General features: G+C 37.4%; 1 protein-coding gene across 3 annotated transcripts in view; it reads left to right on the top strand.

Moving 5' to 3' along the window:
• Positions 1-3,423: 3,423 nt before the first annotated feature.
• Positions 3,424-21,384, top strand: part of col7a1 (collagen, type VII, alpha 1) — an 89,936-nt gene continuing 71,975 nt past the window's right edge. For all 3 annotated transcript variants that reach the window (XM_030135291.1, XM_030135290.1, XM_030135289.1), the window contains exons 1-12: positions 3,424-3,697; positions 12,991-13,063; positions 14,479-14,659; positions 14,742-14,898; positions 14,989-15,082; positions 15,162-15,320; positions 16,356-16,513; positions 16,823-16,952; positions 18,319-18,438; positions 19,837-19,992; positions 20,996-21,115; positions 21,217-21,366. In XM_030135291.1, the coding sequence (XP_029991151.1) occupies positions 3,689-3,697; positions 12,991-13,063; positions 14,479-14,659; positions 14,742-14,898; positions 14,989-15,082; positions 15,162-15,320; positions 16,356-16,513; positions 16,823-16,952; positions 18,319-18,438; positions 19,837-19,992; positions 20,996-21,115; positions 21,217-21,366 (1,507 nt within the window). In that variant the 5' untranslated portion in view covers positions 3,424-3,688. The remainder of the gene's footprint in view (positions 3,698-12,990; positions 13,064-14,478; positions 14,660-14,741; positions 14,899-14,988; positions 15,083-15,161; positions 15,321-16,355; positions 16,514-16,822; positions 16,953-18,318; positions 18,439-19,836; positions 19,993-20,995; positions 21,116-21,216; positions 21,367-21,384) is intronic.

Below are 21,384 nucleotides of genomic sequence, written 5' to 3'. Positions count from 1 at the left end.
AAAAGACAACAAGGCACAGGACCAAATTACTCCTGTGGATAACTCTAAGCAAACAAAATTCCAAGCCATGGCTCAGTCATGGACAACATAAACACCAGTGGATTTGTCTCTTGTCTATAGCATGCACTCAGATATGTAAGCAGAAAACAACCATATCCACTCTCACAAAGGTGTGTTTATAAAGGTAAAAAGGAAAATGACTCCCTACAGGAGAAAAAATCACTATCTTCTCATTTAATCTCCTCTGTACTATAAGTTGACACATGCATCTGGATGTGCCAAACATAAAGAGCAACCAGATACCTCCAAGATCAGCGTCAGTCAAAAAAATCACAGAAGACAGGTGTGCATGTCATTGCTTGTCAGTAAAAATAGCATCATCTGTTCACCTTTTGATAGCTTCTAATTTGCACTTCAATGTCATATGAGGTGAAAAAGAAGAAATAAAATATTTTAGATATTTTCGATTTTGAGAAAGTAAATTTTTCACTTATTCCTGAAATGATCACTGAGGCACAAGATGAAAGAAATTTTTCTTTGGTTTTCCCCAACAGGGACAGAGGATAATGAGGTTATTCCAAATGAGGATCATTACTGAGTCTGATAAATGCAGTCAAATTATGGTTCACGTTCCTCTGAAGTATCTGACTAACATTTTCTTCCATAAAAACAAGTTCACACCTGTGGATTGACAGCAGTTTGCTTCGAATCTGTATTTCACTTTGCTGGGTTTCACTGCTTTCTCCCCAGACTGAACATTTGCATATTTTACTTTTCTAAACAAACTCAAGAAGTCGTGGTGCTGGCAGATAGAGACGGAAATTGCTCACTGATGACTACGGGATGAGATATTAAAGCATTTCCTCAACGGCATCTTCTCCTGGCTTCGGAGATGAATGAAATATTATATTGTTAATAATATGTGTTTCGTCTTGGATTTGTTTAGAATGTCTTTTAAGAGGGTTGATCTGCTGCTCCACAGCTATTAGCAACGGAACAAATTTAATAAAACAATAGGGATGGGTTAAGTGTGTTGCTCAGTGGCACATCAGTGGTCTGACAGTGGCCTGAAAATTTCAGTAGGAATCCAGAAAATGACCTTCTGGTCAAAAACTTGCCTTGCCAGCCTTAATGTTGTTTACTTCTTTAGTCTGGTTGTGATTTAGACAGAATGAAGTTATTATCTCACCAAAAGAGGTTTAAGGTGGATAATGGTGCACAAAAACTGAAGTTGGCTGTAAATCTTTTTGTCTCTATTGTCGCATCACAGGTTTAAAAAGCAGTGTCAGGGGAATATACATTCTGATGGTGGAATGTGTTTTTATGAGCGCTGCATGGTTATGGTTTTAGTTTGTTGGCTGGTTCAAAAGAACAAGAACACATCTGCCTTGCACAGATTTCCTCAGACCTCTTCCTGCATGCTTGGCCTCCTGTCTTCTTTAAAAGTACAAAAGAGGCTGAAACATTAGACACGCTACTCCAAAGGGCAAATTTGGTGTCAGGGCTGTGATTTTTACATTTTTTATCCTGAATGTGTTTAGGTGAATGATGCACAATTAATAGCATTTTGTCTACAACAATGACTAATAATGCTCTTTCAGCTCATGCAGGACATACAGGCATAGCAATGGTAAAAAAAAAATACAGCCAGGATAGAAAAATAAAGAAACTGAGCTGAGTTCAGGGAATGTGCAACAATGCAACTTAATCGAAAGCACAGGATAAGAATAAAAGCTAGATTGTTAAACAAAACAGAGCTAGGGGGCAACTATTTTGGTAACAATGAAGGGCAATTATTCTTTCATAATACGTACCAGAACATATTTTGATCTGACTGTGAGATAATCTGCAGGAATAAAAACCTCACACAGCCATAAGCAAAGGATATTATTTACTATGACTTACACACCCATGTGTAGAGGATATTACATACTGAGGAGAGAATTATATAAGTGAATGTACAGCCTTATTTTCCTTGTCATCTATAAAATGGGAGAAAAAAATGTCTATGTGGATGACATGTAAAAAGGAGTAAATACTAAGAAGCTGCAAACACAAATATATAATTTAAATATTAGTCAATGACAACAATAATTTGTGAATCAGTATAACTGCAGATTAAATATTTAATCAATTCTTTTTGAGTTGAGAATAGAAATCAATGTAGCCTACTTTGTATGCTGCATATAGGGCGTGTAATGCCATGGACTGTGTGATACAAATACAACATACCATGCAGGCACATTTTTTGTGGTTTTAATCATGTCCAAAGACATTGTATAACATCAAGTATCTGTTTAAACAGCCCAACCCCTAAATAAATCAAAGTTCTTTTTACCTTTCATTCCTTACCTTAAGGCCACTCTTGTACGTACGCTGAGGCTTAAACAACTCAGATCAGTTATTACAGCAAATGAACAAATTAGGCAGATTCATTTTTTTGCTTTGTTGTGAGAGCACTTGAGGGCACACATTTCCACCTATGCAGGTCAAAAACAACTGTTACTAGCAGTATAACATAATACTATGACTAACATAATAATAATAATAATAATAATAATAATAATAATAATAATAATAATAATAATAATAATAAGGCAAGGCAGGTTTATTTATATAGCACATTTCATGTTCAAGACAATTCAAAGTGCTTTACATAAAACATTAAAAGCATTACAGCAGAAGCAATAAAAAAAGTATAGGCATGAGAAAAACAAACAAACAAACAAATCAGATATATAGATAAAACAGATCAACAGATAAAACAGACAAGCAGATAAAACAGATAAAAACTTTTAGCTTAAGAGGAACAGTGCAGATCTGAACTGATGAATAAAAACTCTATTCAAATGCAGCTGAGAACAGATGGGTCTTCAACCTGGATTTAAATAAACTGAGTGTTTCAGCTGATCTGAGGTTTTCTGGGAGTTTGTTCCAGACATGTGGAGCATAGAAGCTGAACGCACCTTCTCTGATAATAATAATAATAATAATAATAATAATAATAATAATAATAATAATAATAATAATAATAATGATGATGATGATGATGATGATGATGATAGTAGTAGCAATAATAATAATAATAATAATAATAATAATAATAATTATGATGATGATGATGATGATAGTAGCAATAATAATAATAATAATAATAATAATAATAATAATAATAATAATAATAATAATAATGCGGATCATGGCAATAATTAGAGGCTAATTGTGTAAAATTACGCATCAAATCTGGAAAAGTCAGGTTTCATGTTTCATGTTTCTTCTCCACATGGTTCTACTATTTTATAGGCAGGAGCAGGGAGGGACAAGAGGCAAAGAGCATGAGGTTTAAAAAAAAAAAAAAGAAGAAGAAGAAGCCGAAAGGGAGCTTAGGACTCTCCTTCAGGCATCCGAACAAGTCTGGACTGTTCTGCTCTTGCGTTCAGACTGAGCCAAGGCAGCCCGGGGAACCAGAGACAGTGTTCAGTGTTGGAGGGATGCAGGGACAGAAGTGCGCTTTTTGAGCTGGAAGCTGCTCTGAACAGACTGTTTAGACGCACTGACCCTGGACACCTGTGACCGCGGATAAATACTACTGTGCGTGCGGACGCGGGACGGAAAGCGTGGGGGGGCTGGATATGCCACAGGTGGAAAGGCGTGGAGCTACAGGCTGTGGCCCGGCGCACCGAGCACCATGTCCCAGGTAAAGTGAGCACCGAGGCGGGCTGATCTGATGAGGGGCAGGGGGCGACTGGAGATGAACTTGTACTGCAGGAATGCCGCTTGTACCACAGGGCATATGTGTTGTGTACATGTCCAGACTCTATGTTGCATTAAAAGCAACTTGACAAGAATTTATAGTATGCTGCGTTCACGTTCCACATGCAATGGATGAGGACTGGGTACTGCTTGTCTTAAAAGTGCATTAAGGATATACCACTCCTTATAGTGTAGTCCTTTCCCTGCAGCTGAGAACAAGACCCAGCAGCACCACCATCACCTCCTTTTCACCTTTCTGAAATTACTGCAATAAATAACCCAGCTGTGCACATCATATTATAAGAGCCTCATTCATCTTGGTGTTAAAACATACATGACTGGATGCATTTGATTTTTCCTTTTATTCAATAAGAAATACGGTGCATTTTCTACATCAAAAGCACCTCTTCTTGATCTTTCTGGTAATTACCCTCTTTTACCTCTTGCAGCTATTCTGCCTACATTAGTCTGCACAGGGCAAAGTGGGAGTGAACAGCCTGGATGGCCTCAGATGAACTCATTTAGGACATTATTACCCCTGATACATTGCATGATGCTGCACAGAAGGCTCTTACTCCTCCGTTTCCTCCTCAGCCTTTGTGTCTTGTTTTCAATTGTGTGTTCCACTTCAGAGGGCAGTCTTTGCTGTGGTTTGGCTCACGCAAAAGCAAAAAGTCCCCTATTGACACACAAATTTTAGATATAATGTCTCAAAAAAGCCATCGCCAGGCCTGTTAAAACTCTTCCTCTCTGGTTCACCTTCACACGCCCACGTTCCCCTCTCATGCACATTGTTCTGCCCATGCACGGTTAAGTTTTTGGCGTGCCATCCTAGTAGTGGATCGTCCTGGATTGGTCCCAAGTGTGTCATCTGTGGAGGACTGTTGCTAGTTATTGTGTGTGGTTTTTTGTGTTTGTTAAGGAACATTTTCTACTTTTCTCTCAAGAGCTATTTCTAGATCTCTGTTAACAATTTTATCAAGCACTGGCATTTTTACTGCAAAAACCATTCAGCCTCTGCTTTTATTTGAAGAGGATATGGGTGTGTGTGTGAAAATGGCATTAACTGTGTTTGTCTTTAAGCCGACGAGCCATTGAACGAGATGAAAAACCTATTGATGAATGCAGTTGTTTCACAGACTTAGGCCATCTGGCTTTTGTTGATAATAATAATGATAAGCTTGTGAAATACTTTAATAGGTCCATGAGATCCATGCTCTTTCTGAAACATGTTCCAACTAGGGGTCATGGAGGATTTTCTAAGCTGCTGTTTTTAGTCATTTTGTTTAGTTTGGATGAGAACATGGGATGATAATCCATTACTGGCAGATGTGAGGACTGCTGTACTTGACCTGAAACTAGAGGTCAAAGGTGGTTCATCAATCCCCCCTTTTTTTGTCTAAGGCTACAGGATTCACTTTTGCGGTTATTCTTGACAATATTAGGATTTGAGCTCACTTGTGTGGTCATCAAGGAAAATCCACAGTTAATTGAGGATTTTATGTATTTTTGTGTGATTTGATTGCTGTCTCAGCCTCTCAGATGCAAAAATCTGTGCCCAAAATTATGTTTGCAGGAGACTTGTGTAATGTACCGTGGCACCTTTCCCCCCTTTTTTGCCCCTTCTTGTCCAATCCATCCCTGTGTCCAGCTTGTATTACTTTGTCCTTAGACTTGGAGTCTGGCTCTTACACAACCCCTGCACTCTGGCACATTACAGTGGCCTGTGGCCCACCGCCCCCCTGGGAGAATGGCATCTGTACTAAACCACAGTTTCTGCCTCTGCATGGCTCTGAGAAAGCAAAGCCAAGACCAGCCTCAGTGGAGCTCAGCAGTCTCACACGAATATTTATCTCTGATGCTGCGTATTCACTCGTCCTGTTGAGGATGGGTCACAGTTGCACTTGGCACTTTGTCCCTGACCTTTGAATCCATGTGCGTAGCTTAATTTCCAGGTGGTCTGAAGTGGGTGTGGCCATACCTATATGTCTCTTACTTCAGCCTTTAAATTTCCAGGTGTTGAGGTCACCACAGGAATGTACTTTCACTAGATATATGCAAATAAGAAAAGTGTAATGGAAAGTAAGCCTGTCTGAGGGAGATCATTTAGAATCCAGGGGTTTATTCTAGTAATTATTCAATATATTCACATAACAAGAGGCTTAAATAATCCTTATATCATGTATGTAGCAGGTGACATATGAACATACACTTTAGAATAAGGCTGGATCTGTGGGTGTGTTCAGGAAAAGGGACAATAAATCGGATGCCTTCAACATTTACCGCCACTCGTTTTAGTCATCAGCAGGTGTTTTTAACAGTCGTCGAATCATTAATCACTGTAATTATGATCTGTAAAATTAGCCACGGTGTAAATACTCAAAGGAAACTGTGGGCGCACGCTGTGGTCTTAACACCTGGTGTACATGATTAAACCAGAAATAACCATTGTTTCATTAGGCTCTGTACAGGAAAATTAAAAATAACATGAAAGATGAATGTGTTAATGTGGTTTGTTAGGAGTTAATTGTAGGCCATTTCATTTTATAGGTGTGGAGCTCTTAAAATAAATCCTGAAAAGGGAAAGGGGCCTTACATTTGGAACGTTTTAAGCTTTGCATGTGCACTGCGTGTTTAGGACAAAAATTCAGAAACCACCACATCTCAGCACAGGAACAAACGCATATGTGTAATTATGAGGTTCTAGCTTTAGAAAATGTCTCATGTTTTCATTTTCAAAAGACGACAAGACTAACTAATGTTTAATGTATACGGTAATGTATATGATAGTATTTAATTACAGTAAAATCCTTATTCCGCTAAATATATGTGTGGCTGTTAAAGGCAAAACTGACAACATTCTTATTCCTTTTTTAAGGTCAACTCCCACTGCCTCTTTCCATAAATTCCATAATTTGCATGGCTCTCTAACTTCATTATGAGTAAGCGCACATAGTTACATAAATTTAAAACAGTTACAACAATGTGTCATCACAAGAATGGAAACCCACAACTGTATTCATACACAGCTGACAGACAGCAGCAAACAAACTAATTAGACTATTGTCAAAATGTCCTGTATAAAACCCCCAAATACACCTGCAAAGGCTCAGTGTTTAAGATTTAAAGATATCTGATAATATCATATTTAATCAATATATAGGCCTAATCCAATTCACCCCTTGCCCCCCCCCCCCCTTACCCCTACCTTTTGCCCTTGCACTTGGTAGGGGTTGAAAGATTCCCCTATGAAATGGAACAACCCTTCGAGACCTGTTACATCACCAGTAGTCATCAATGCCGCTATAAACAGATGCGACAACTTTGTTTCCGAAAGAATTCCCCATACCGTCAGCAGGTGTAACCGTCTCTGTTGCATCGGCTTTGGGCATCTTTTTGCGGCTATCAACCACAAACCGCAGAAATGCGATCTATAACACATTGAAACAGCATTAAAAGGTCGATCAAATGATTAAGTTGTTTACGAAGAAAATACATACATTTGTGTGTTTCTTTCATCACACTGCTGCACTTTTTTGCTGTGTTTACCTCCATTTTGCTGATGATTCGAACAGAATCATGAGAGATTTCTCCTACCCCTCTGTTTGTAGTGTGGTCCTGAAAAGTCTCTGTTTCGAGGGCCAAACAGCCCTTCCCCTCCGACTCATCAAGAGTCGGAACACCCCTACCCCTTCATGTGAATGTGCAAAATGGAGGGGTAGGGGTAAGGGGTGAATTAGAATTGGGCCATAATCACCTGAGAAAAAGCATTGTTGTGTTTTTGTTCCCTTAGAATGTGTTGGTAATACCCACTGGTTTTGGTGTGTGGTTTTACAGTAGCTCAGTACAGACTTACAGAGCGTTAAAGTGCATGAACATGTTTGACTGTGGATCAGAGTTAATATCCTCTTAACCAAAAGCCTAAAATGGTCAAAAGAGTCATTGGATACATTCAAGGTCTTTTGCATTTTCAGCTGCGAATGTAACCCTCTAACTCATACAAGTCCTGGTCCGTCTGTTTGTGCACCATGGGAAGTTATTTTGGAAGAAATTTGTTTTATAATCAATGACAGGAGGAGGTAATGTTTAGTATTTTTGTTTCCCTGTTTGTCAAATTGAAAGATCATTTCACAAGAAAAACAAGTTGTAGAGCTGTTGAATTATCAGATTGTGAAAAAACATACAGTAAATGCAAAGAAAGTCAAAGAGATTATGTCATCATAAGCACATCTTTGCAGTCTGTTCAGTGTTGATGAATCTCTTCTGCAGCGTTAATATGACCAGACTAGTGATTTTCACCTTTTTCAATAATTTTTCTACCTCACCTTCAAAGATTGAGGTTAAATATGTTGAGATTTTTTTTTTGGTGTTGATGACAAGTCCACTCATCCTCGATTTACTTTACTGTCTTTTCCTCAAACTGGGACTTTTTGACCTGTTAAACTGCATTTTAAGTAAATAATCATCATATGTGTAGTTAATGATACAACTGAAACAGGATCGAAGAATGTTTTATCTCTTTCCTTTGACTGCTGTTCATATTTTTTCCAAAATGAGGATTGCTGTGCAGTTTGGTTTCCATTTGTTTCTTTACCCTTAGATGACCACACAGTTTATATCACACCAGGATAATGTAACATTTGTTTTTTATTTATTTAATTATTTTCTTCCCTAAAAAGTCTCATTCATTTTGAAACTTAAGCATTGTCAGAGTTGAAGGATAATATCTCCTGTCATTCTTATGTGTTTGTGCTGTAATAGCCTCTATAATGGCTGAAATCACTTATATTGGTTTACAGTGCCTCTACATACAGTGTTTATACAATGTGAATGTTATTAAAGACTTGTCAGTATGAATCCACCACATCTGTCTTTCATGTGGGTTACCTCTGATGGAAGCAGTCTGGTTCAGGTCAGTGTTTCCACCAAAAAAAAAAAAAAAACAACCAATGAAAACCCAGATGAGGTTGATGGTCTTTACATTCCTGTAGAAACTGAGGAAATCACTGTTTTCTGCTGTGCTGCTGTTGCTGTCCTTTATACATTTGGTTTCGTCAACTTAAATGCTTTCCCATGGTTTTGCCCCTGACATTGTTTACTGTAACTATCATGGATCTACCGAGTAGATCAGAGGCTTTGCTCTGGGGTTTAACATCTGTCAGCTATTTGCAGTAGCAGCTCTGTCGTGCATCACCTCTGTTAAAAGGTGAGTGTGAAGAGCAGTTGTCATGCCCTCTTACAACCTCTGAAATACTCTCTGGTCATGTATATCCCCCTTCAGAAGGAGCTGTCACCTCAAGTACCTGTAAGGGATTATTGTGTTCGTAAATTCTGAGCTCAGGTTAATCACACTGAGGTAATAAATTAACCCATAAAGACCCAAACAGCCACCGACAACTAGAATCATCTACTGAAATTTGTTACCAGGTGCTTGAATAAACTTCTGAAACTGTGTACCTGTCTTTTCTTTCCCTACATAACCGAAATTCCTAATTCTCTACATAACCATTCCATTCTTCAAAACTCTTGGCATAAGTCATAGTTATATTTAAAAAAATTAAAAATGCATCCATAGTTTATCAAAATAGACACCTTAAAGAATATCTCAGCAAATGTTCATAGTTAAGAGACACTTGCAACCACACTTTTAAAATGTTGAGAAAAAAGGAAAATTTAGATGCAAATTTTTGTTCCCTACGTAACCATGCAGTTTTTCAAATTTTTATGGCAAAAGATGGCATTATATCTTTTGTTTCTTTTTATGAGCTTCAAGTACTATTTAATATCTTTAAAATGATGTATTATTCATGTCTCTATCTTAAACACTTTCTGAATTACAGTATAAAATGTAGTCGGGCACTCCCTACATAACCACGTGACTTGACCCTGATCTAAACTATTTAATACCAGTTGATCCACAAATCCTATTAATACTTTATAAATAACTGGTGTAAAATGTAGTTTGTCGTCTTTTCATGGTCATCAGATATGACCCATTTGGACTTTCAGAGGCTCCGTAGTGAATGTGGAAACACCGTCATCTTCTATAGCATTGATTCACCAGTGAAACCCATGAATTTGGATCAATGACAGTGGATGGACAAACCTGTTTTTATATTCAGTTAATGATATATTTTGTTGAAAAAGTTGCTTTTTTGTAATAAGCTTTGAATTTACTCTGAGTTTTTATGAACATCTACATGACTAGTGAATTAAATATAGGAAAATACATTATTTACACTGAAAAATGCAAAACACACATGATAATATTATCATAATTGGTGATAAGTTACTTAAAAAATGGTTAAATATAAAGAAAAATTTATTTGGAAAGTGCCACAAATGTAGCACTGGTTCTTAATGGGTTAAGTATTCTGAAAACAAGTGGTATTCTTCATGTCTTATCTAAAGGAAAAGCAAACACTGTGTTTGATTTTCTGAGACTGATACCCATGTTACACATCTCCATAAGGTCTCCATCAATGTCTGCATTCCAGACATAAGCAAAGGCAGACGCAGACAACATGATTTTATGAAAACATCATGCCCGTAATTTCTGAAAAAGTCTTGTAAAGAGTTATTTGTGATGGTTATTAAGTCTAAACCTAATTTATTATAGGTCATTTAGCTCTAAAATGTATGAAGCGGCATCATTTGAAACCCTTCTTCAGATTGCATGCAGATCACTCTTTATTTGGATGAGATCATTTTAAAAACCTCTTGGGGTTTTGTCCCACCTGCACAATTTATTGTATTTTGATATTTGTTTTTCTTACTTTTCTCTTTTAAACATAAATAAATAAGATATCCTGATGCTGATAATTTCCTCCAGTGTAAGTGCTAAAGTACAGTGAATGGAGCAACACTAGAATATATGGTATACACACATTATGTATTAGGACTTACTTATGACTTTGTGCATATATTTGCTTATTGTTAGTGACTGTGTGGTTTTTACCCCTTATCACCATATTAGTCCTGTGCTCAGGTCTCTGTACTGGCTTCCTGTCGCTCAGAGAATAGACTTTCAAACAGCTCTGCTAGTCTGTAAGTCTCTCCATGGTCTACCACCAAAGTACATCTCTGACATGTTGGTCCCATATGAACCATCTTTGGACCCTGAGAACCTCAGGGACTGGTCTTCTACTGGTGCCCATAGTCAGGACTAAACACGAAGCTGCGTTTCAGTTCCATGCAGTTAAACTCTGGAACAGTCTTCCTGATGACGTGAGACAGGCCTCTACTGTGACAATGTTTAAGTCCAGGCTGAAAACCGCTCTGTTCAACTGGGGATAGAACGACTGAAAGGGTTCTATCTGCACTCTTGTCTTTTACTTTATTTTAATGGATTATTATTTATGTTTTATTGATTGTGTTTTAATTGTGTGTTTTATCTTGTCTTCTTTTCCATTTGTGTAAAGCACTGTGAATTGGCCTGTGTATGAACTGTGCTAAATTTGCCCTGCCTCGCCTTAGACCGACAGCTGGTCAAAGGGCCATTGTCCTATCCTGCAGTGTCCGTCTGTCTTTCTGTCCATCACTATCAATGCAACTACTCTTTCCCAAATCGTCCAGTGTCCTTCATGTTTGATATTTAGGTGCAACTGGTGAAGCGCTTGGATAAGTTCTTTGACCGTCAACCTTGATCTTCACTTTCAAGGTCAAATTGGGGGTGGTGTGTTAAATATTGATGGCAATGTTGACCTACATTTGTCAGGTCTTTTTTTTTCCTTTAAACTTCATTTATCAATTTTAATGTTTTGCATATCACACAGTAAGACAAAAATAGATAAAACAAACTAACACAAAAATGAACACAAGGTTTTTAACAAAAGAAAACCCAAAGATAAACATGAACACACACACACAAAAAAATGCAAAACTTCAACACACAAAATAAAGTACACACAAATACAAACAATGAGGCTATTAATGTCAAAGTTAAATGTCCACCTAAACATGCCAATCACTAAAGAGTAGGTGCTTATTAGGGGTCGTCTAAAGTTTTAGGTGCTCCAAGATGGGCTTCCATATACAGTGCAATTTATGTGGGTTTCTCCGACACCTCATATTTTCCAGGTCTTTGGGGGTCAGTGTATGGTCATGAGGGCAGATAGGAGAAGCTAGTACAGATAAGGAGAGGGGATAGAGATACTGGTAGGGGAGCAGGGACCGACAGGGGTACAGGTGCAGCCCTCATAGTCAAAAGGTGCCGAGGGTGCATTACAATGTTCAGCGTTAGTCTCGTAAAATAAATATTAATTTTGTGAACATGCAATGTACATTATGTGTAATTCAACATGCACAATTTTATTGAAGCCAGCTGTAAAAGTATAACCTGCTGGATAATTGTAGGAAGGAATGGTTCTAGGTTCAACTTGGTGATAAATTTCCATGGCTGATTATTTGTTGTGCAGTGCAGTATCCTGTATGGGACATAGTCAGAAGATATAGTACAGGGGTGTCAAACATACGGCCCGTGAGCCAAAACCGGCCCACCAAAGGTTCCAATCTGGCCCATATGATGAATTTGTGAAGTGCAAAAATTTCACTGAAGTCAAGGGAGTCAAACTCATTTTAGTTCTAAACTCCAACATTTGAATCATGTAATGGCTGTTACTAAATGTTTCGTGCCTTTGGAGATTCACTGCGATGTGTAAAGTACATGCATAAATGATAAGTTGAGCCATGATATTGTTAAAATTGCACTTTTTCTTAAGAAATTTCAGGTTGTTCAGGTTATTTACATTTTTTGTCAGAGGATAGTTTGTAAATGTAAACATTTTCATAATTTAATTTTAAATTTATGCACAAAAACAGAGAAAAATGTAGAGTTCTCATTATTTTTAGGTTATTATGATTATTTCATTATTGGTCCGACCCACATCAGATAAGTTTGGCTCTCCTGTTGTAGCAGGTTCATGGTAGATCATTTAGGATGCTAATAGGATGCTGTGGTATGTGATTGTAGGTGTGGAGATGTGATCCAGACACATCAGCTTGAATTAATCATAAAACCTCATCTGTCTTCAACTTGTGCTGATGAATTAATCAGACACAGCTGAATAAGATGTGATCTCACGAGTGAATGTCTGAGGGTCTGAGGGAGGGTAGACGGGGAAAAGTCACAGATGTAACTGATGTCAATGCACATTACATTTAAAGGCAGCATTAACTCTGTTAATAGATGTATTTGTTGTAGATGTAATAAAATCCTCTTGTGTTTTGTGTGCCCAGGTTGTGAACATGTGGAGCTGGTTCTTCACTGTGACTTTGCTGCTCATCTCTGTGAAAGAAGCTGAAGCTCAGGGTAAAACCAGATGTTTGAGTCAACTCTGTTCTCACTTTAGCTAAAAGAGATGTTCTACTATGGGAACTACAGTGGTGGGAAGGTCACTTTTGTAACGTAACAGGCTACAGACTACTAGTTATTAATTTAATGACTGATTACTTTTTAACGACTAAACTAGTCAACAGCTTTTTTGATTGAAAAAATTGATTATATTAATTGATTGATTGATTGATTAATTAATTATATGCGCTGAGGATGCCATCCTGGGCCTTGGGAACATTTTTTCACCATTTTCTGATATTTTAGACTAAATTATTTTGTTAATCATGGATTCTTGACAATAAAAATCATTAGTTGCTGCCCTACCTTTTACCCTGTTAAAATGTAGTAAGTAAAGTAAGTTTTTAATTACTTGATCACAGTAATAAGTCCTGGAAACCATAAAATTAAGAGCTTTTTTCTTATATTAGAGGCAGAGTATTACTGTATTTAAAGCTCTGAATGATGTTTGTGTCCAATGACATGGCTACCTGCCTCAGTAAAGTTGGCTATCCTGTTTTATGATGATGATGAAATTCTTTATTCAGTCATCATATAATAATACAACCAGTGTCAACAACAACACTTCAAACAATACAAACATTACCAACAGGTTAATGACTGAAAAGGCATAGGCAGAAGCAAAATGCTTATATTAATGCCTGTCCTACATAACAAATTCAGCTACCCAGCATCCAATATAGGAAAAAAAACCAAAAAACAACAATGCATACAACCAAACAAACAAGCAAAACATAAAAAGGTGAAAATAAACCAGAAAAATAGAAAACTTAACCCACCAAATGAATGGTAATTTAATGTAGAATCAAAAATAAATTATTTACCTATTACTTATTAGATCTTAACAATTGTATCCTTCAAAAATTGCCTTATGTACCATTTTTTTAAATATCAAAAATGGGCTACACATTCTTAAATCCATGCTGGCCTCATTCCATAGTTTAACTCCAACAACAGATATACATCTGCTTTTTGTCTCTTTTTTAGCTTTTTGTACAATAAATTTACAAACATCTCGCAAATCATAATTAGACTCGTGTTGAGAAGAACCTTTGTACACAGACGGGGAGTAAGTTTAATTTAGCTTTATACATTATTTGCATTATTTTATAGTAAACCAAATCATTAAATTTCATAATATGGGATTTCACAAACAATTCATCTAATCCTAATCCTATTTTACATTGTACATTTTACCAAAAAATAATGTATTCAAATGTAACCTTGTAATCATATTGATTACAGTTACAGGATTTCTCAGTGTCTTTAACAGATTACAGTTCCATTTATTTTGTAAGTCATTCATGTAACACTGATGAATATAACCAGTGACATGTGTTAATGTGTGTATTCTCCATCATGTTGTGTTGCAGGCAGGTGTAATAATGTCCAGGCAGCAGATATTGTTTTCCTGGTCGACGGCTCTTCCAGTATCGGCAGAGCGAACTTCCTGCAGGTGAAGGGTTTCATGGCTGGAATCGTCAAACCGTTTGCTGGTTCTGTCAGCGGGTCAGGGATACGATTTGGGGCTGTACAATACAGCGACACCCCAAGGTGACTGACAGTGTTTTCATCGCCTCAGTACTGTGAAGTCAGTGTCAGAGTCATGTGTTAATTCACTTTCTGATCCGTCCAGGGTTGAATTCACCTTTACCTCCTATCTGAACGGCACTGAGCTGGTTAACGCAGTGCAGAATCTCAACTATAAGGGCGGAAACACACGGACTGGAGCTGGACTCAAGTTTGTTGCAGATAATTTCTTCAATCCCATTTCTAGTCGGGACGTCCCAAAGGTCTGAGTTGCTCCTATTTTGTACTACTTTATAGTTATTTATCTGTTTGTGTGTGTTTGTGATTCTACCTGCTGGTCTTTTTGAACTCAGATCACCATCCTGATCACAGATGGAAAGTCCCAGGACAATGTCCAAGAACCAGCACAGAAGCTGCGCAGTCAGGGAGCCCATGTTTTTGCAGTTGGTAGGTGTCTCATCTTTGTGGTTTCAGTTTATTCCTTTTTCACTTTAACAACTACTGACAACTATGTTTTAATTGTTAGGTGTAAAGAGCGCTGACAGGAATGAATTGGCCCAGATCTCGTCCCAGCCCAGCGGTGACTTCACCTCCTTTGTGGGGGACTTCAAACTTCTGAACACACTTCTTCCTCTTGTGAGTCCCCGGGTGTGTTCCAAGGCAGGAGGAGTCTATGCCAGTGATGGTATGTGTGGGAACTTAACAACCACAGTTTAACATTACTATGATACCAAAACACACAGACACTCACAAATACGTGTCAAGTATTATCTTCGACTATAAACCTGCATGTTACTCATCCTGCCCACTCATCTCCTCCAGGTCAGTATCTATTCTGAAAACATAAGTTTGTATTTATCTGAGTAATTTGCGGTTTTTGATTTCAAATATATTTTAGTCAGTTTCACATTGCATATTATTATTTACATAGTATTAGTTTTATTTCTAGGATTTGACTAAGTTTAGTTTGACGAAGTTTTTGCAGATACAAGGAAAGCCTTGATTTATAGAAGCTGAAAAATGTAGGATGTAGGAAAATTAAAATAAATTTGATTGATTAAAAGATATGCTTTTTAATCATTTTAAAAAACCATTTTTATGAAGTGATTAAGTGCAAATAGTGCAAATTGAGGAAGAAAATTAGAATCAGAATCATATTTATTTGCCAAGTACATAAATGCATACAATAAATTATAAATACAAGGTATAATAAAATAATGTAAGAAAAGCAAAATAAGACAAAAAGAAACTCTACATATACATTCTATATACTCTATATACATAAAGCCGCAGTATCAACTTCTGTGCAGTTTAATGCAATTTTTTTGTGTAATTGGAAGAATGAAGAACTTTACTTTAAACTTTTGTAATGTAACTATTTCATTCATTTAGTTGCATCATTCATTGTTGATTTTTTTTCCTTTTAGTGTTTTCTAAGCTGCTATTTTTAGTTTTTTTTCAAGTTAAGAAAATTATTTTCCTGCTTCTAGGTTTAGATTTAAGTCTTTACTCATTTTCCTCTTCTCTTCTCTTCTCTTCTCTTCTCTTCTCTTCTCTTCTCTTCTCTTCTCTTCTCTTCTCTTCTCTTCTCTTCTCTCCTCTCCTCTCCTCTCCTCTCCTCTCCTCTCCTCTCCTCTCCTCTCCTCTCCTCTCCTCTCCTCTCCTCTCCTCTCCTCTCCTCTCCTCTCCTCTCCTCTCCTCTCCCCTCCCCTCCCCTCAGAGGCCTTCTCTGGTCCTTCTAACCTCCAGTTCACAGGACAGACATCAGACTCTCTCCGGTTTCGTTGGGCTGCTGCAGGAGGACCTGTGAATGGATATGTGGTCCAGTACGTCCCTCTTTCTGGCCTGGGTCAGCCCATTACAGCAGAACTTCGTCAGGTGAGTCAAGAAATGGGCGGCACCCCATCGCTATGACCTAGATTGAAGTTTGCTAATTGCAGTTTTTACAGTTTTCTTTTTACATGCCTTTGGGCTGAGTATAAACTTGTCTAATGGGTGGGTCTACTTCATGCAGATGCTATGAAAATTAAATTCTGGCAGAGAAAAGGCTGAAATTCCCTTTGGTGTACTCAGGCAGACATAATGAAGACGGAAGAATACTCAGACGTCTATTTCAGTCATTCATCCGCTGCTAAAACTTGTTTTAGTTTTGACTGGTTACAAAGATGACCTTTGTATGTCCTGTAGGAGACTGTTCCCTCCAGTCAGAGAACTTTCACTGCACGAGAACTGAGATCAGGAACTGACTACCTAGTGACTGTCATCGCCCAGTATCCAAACAGTGTGGGAGAGTCTGCCTCTGCCAAACAACGAACCAGTGAGTGAAATGTTAGGGACTCAAATATCAGCAAAGTTGTCAAAATACCAGTGACCCCATCATTCATTCAGTGACCAGTAACAGTCTTTCACCTGCACTGTATTGTAATGGAAAATATATATTACTCCATATGTTAGTACTTCATCCTAGTGTTATATAACTATCACACCTATGTTTAATATGTTAGGATTATAAGATGTTTTATGATTCTGATGTGTGAATAATGGCTTGACCTTTGACTTTGCTTGAATAAATCATGCACATTCCTTTGTATCTATCAGGTTCATACCCCTTCTATGTGTCCTTGGAAGACACAGAGCTGAAACAACTTTTACGATGTTAAATGCCAGGCACATATTCCTCTGTTGACCAGAATAGATAGTATTGTGTCATTTTTTTATTACTTTATTTCTATACACAAATTTTACAGTATACATAACAAACAAATAAACAAAAAACAGACCTCAACAGTTAGAGCATCTAGGTTCAACCTTTAGACAAATACAATATAGAAAGGTTGAGGACAAATTAGGTAAATAAGTCAAAATAACCATATATAAGTATAATATTATACAGGTTCAAGGATTTCTTTGATTAACATAAATGTCCCGTTATCCCCAATATTTTTTTTTTACATTTGTCAGTAGTGAGTCTTAATGAGAAGGTCAGCCTTTTCATGTCATAAATTTCATTCACAACATGTGTCCACTCTAGAAGTATTGGGGGGTCTTTGCACATCCATTTTTGGGTTATGGCTTTTTTTTTTTTTAATTAACAAAAGATATCTGTCAGATCTCCTCATTTCATGTGGTAGGTTACCCAAGTAATTCACGATAAAATCAAATGGTAAGTCCATTCCGATTATATTGTTGATTTCTTTTATCACCAGTGACCAGGAGGGTACAATCTTAGCACAGTCCCAAAAAATGTGAAAGTGCCCTGCCTTCTTACACTGTGTGCTTTTAACATAAGATGTAACAAAAAAACGTACAGTGTTTGTCCATATAAATTCCCTCCACTGACCTGAACAAGAAGTAGTCATAGCAGTTTGACATATATTTGAGCACTCATCTGTAGATATTATTACTTCAGTTTCTTTTTCCCATATTCCTTTAATATATATTGAAGAAAGATTTTTCTGTTTTTGTAAACATAGGTAAACTGATAGTATTGTGTCTTGTTATATATCATATAAATATTAGTATACCCAACACCCTTTCTTCTGGGAGTCACTCTGTCAAACTGTTTACTGTCTTTGCAGAATAAATTTACAAAAGATGTTTTTTTGTCTCAGTATTTTATGTCTTCTCTTCACAGGTACCATAAGAAATTTCCCACAACAGTATTTCTATTTGTCCTCATGTAGGGTCCTTACCGGGGGTCTCCAGTCTACGTCTGGTCCAGGCAGGTTTCTTCTCTCTGTCTGTGGGCTGGGATCGGGCGTCATCTCCTGTCCAGGGTTACAGAATCACCTATGGGCGACGAGGTCAGACACAGGCCTGTTTTGTTTGTTTTTGTTTTTTTCTGTTTCTCTAATATCTCTGTTTATACCAGGTTCTGTCTCTTTCATCCTACACTTGTAGCACATCAGCAGAATTTCAACAGTACAAAAGAACAGGAAGTCAGACAAAGTACTTTGTTGTTGGGTATGACAGAATCATCATGTCCTAAAACCCTTTTGACTGAATGAAGGATTATTCTAAAAATAAAAGCCAAGGGGCTAGAGGAACGAATAACAGTTAAGCTTTTAGTGGCAAGTTTAAAACATGTTGAGAATGTAAAGCAGTTAGGGCTGAGTATGAGGAGCTTCTCAAACTCCTTACTTCCCTCAGGCACAAGCTGTCAGTAGGGATATTTATTGCCCACTCATTAACTAGAATATCAAATACTTTTTTTTTTATCATCATCAGTGTTCAAATTAAATAGAGAAAATCTTTACTTGGGTCACAGATCGTTAGTGATTTTGTCCTTGCTTTTTTAGAGACAGGGTGGGGCCCAGATCATAACACTGTCAAGATGTCTGTGTGGTTTTGCTGTTATTCAGGAGAGAAAAGTGGCCCCTGGGGGCTGATATAAACAGTTTCTCCCACCGCACATGTGGCAGGAGTGCCAGTCTCACACGGAGCTCGTCTTCTGATGAGTTGGATTGGCATCAGAGGTCGACTGATACTAGATTTTAAGGGCAGATACAATAACAAAAACGCTGATTCACACCACCATATTGGAAAATAACTGTCTTTGATGTTATTAGAGCCACAGTGAGCTATTGAACAAAAATTCTAAGTCAAATAACAAACCATCACTGAATATGACACTCAATTTATCCATAAATATCCATATCTAGATCTGCACATCAAATCTAGGTGCAAACATTTTTATTAATTTCCCTAAAAGTCTATTATTCACTGTAGAAGCCTAATATTCACCACTGGCCACTATGAAACCTATAATGTGGTGAAATATATATTTATCAGCATTTTCATCATCATTTTGTTGCCAAGTTATACCTAGGAAATTATTACCATTGTTTCACATGCTGTAATTCATTAGTAATAGAGTATGTCAATGTGGTACATTTTATTTAGCAGCCTGAGAACCACAAGAGGGCACTAGAGTAATGGTCTTTTGATAACTCTTTGTATTGATGTACTTAGATATAATATATATTTTTGGACCTGACATCAATCACTGAAACACAGCAGACACAGACTAACACAGATTGTACTTATCACACTCTTTACATTTGCATGCGAACCATTTTCCTGCAGAATTTTTACACTGTGGCTGAGGTTTGAGGTCAGCTAATCTTATCTATTTAATATTTGCGTACAGGTTTCTTCAGCTTCCATCGGTTATTTGTTTTTTTATTCTATTTCTGCTCCAGGTCAGCCAGCAGATCAGCTGTTGGAACAGTCTCTCTCTGCAGATGCAACATCTGTCACCCTGACGCAACTTCAGCCCGATACAGAGTATGTTATCAGCCTGTACCCCTTGTTTCCGCGAAATTCTGCATCTCCTTCAGTCCTCAATGCCCGCACATGTAAGTTCAACTTTGGCCTAATATTATTACATTTGAAATGAAGCATCAATCTATAGTTTTTGGAAATTATCTGCTTTAGAGTTGAACTAAATCTACATACTCTGATAAGATGAATTGGAAAACAAATGATGCGAGTGCAGACATGTGATAAAGGTTTGTGACACATGTACAAAGGTTTATGTGCATTTACTGTGCATCCTAAATTATTACAACACCTGAAAAATCTGAAAATATTGGCTTTTTTTGCCTCCAAAACATGATTTCATTCCATAATGTTCATAAACTGAGCAGAACAAATATCAGATTAAATGACTCCTATTGTTTTTATCCACTTTTACCTTTAATGAGCAGGATAGGCCTTGTACATTCAACAGAATCACACAGCAGTGTCCTAAGACTCTTTAAAACCATCAGTTTAACCACAATAACACCTCACAATGACCGCACAAGAGGTTTGGCTTCTTCTGTGAAGGAACAAGATCATGTGACATTGACAGTGAAATAGGTCTAGCTTGTTTTTTTGTAGGAAAAATGGCCTGAATCTCATAATGATGGTTTATTCTATGGTTTATAGAGCATAATGATGACTTTATAGATATTTCATTCATTTTATTCATATTTTAATGGCCAATTAAAAAGAACACTACAAGCAATATATAATGACAGTGTTTTGAAGTACAGCAGGAGCTCAAAGTCAAACACCCCTTTTTGGTAAAAGCCATTCTCTTTTATAGAATTTCACACTTTGATCCAATACTATATCTTCAAAAGTAGAGCCAACTCGCACATTTGACTTGATTTGTCTTCATTAGTGACACAAATTCTCAAGTTTCACCACATTGTAACTGGAAACAATGTGGACCAATGCTATAATGATGAACATATATATATATATATATATATATATATATATAGTGAGATTGTTTTCTTGTGCTGTAAATAGTTAATATTATGTTCGTGCTGTCTGAGTGTGTCTGTGTGTTCATGTTCTTTCATGTGTCAGTGGCCCTTGAGGCGGTGCAGCAGTTATCTGTGGAGACGGAGTCAGAGGGCAGCGTTCGCGTGCGATGGAGAGGCGTCAGCGGCGCGCAGTCCTACCGTTTGGTCTGGGGACCATTTACAGGTCAGACCCAAACAAAACAGACATGAAACAACATGCTTAGATTTCTGTTATCATATTTTGAACAAACCTATAGCTAAATGCTTTGTTTTGTCTTCACAAAGGCCGTGACGTTGAGACTGTTGAGGTTGGGGGTGACAGTGAGGTCTACACTTTGACCAGACTGCAGCCAGACACCGAGTACATCGTCACGATCATCCCATTGTATGAGGGTAACTTTGAGGGCCCTGGAGCAACAGCCAGGTTTAAGATAGGTAGGTGTGCTTTCAGTA

This window comes from Sphaeramia orbicularis, chromosome 5 (genome assembly GCF_902148855.1).
Source record: "Sphaeramia orbicularis chromosome 5, fSphaOr1.1, whole genome shotgun sequence".
NCBI lineage: Eukaryota > Metazoa > Chordata > Actinopteri > Kurtiformes > Apogonidae > Sphaeramia > Sphaeramia orbicularis.
This window is presented reverse-complemented; position numbering and strand designations above follow the sequence as displayed.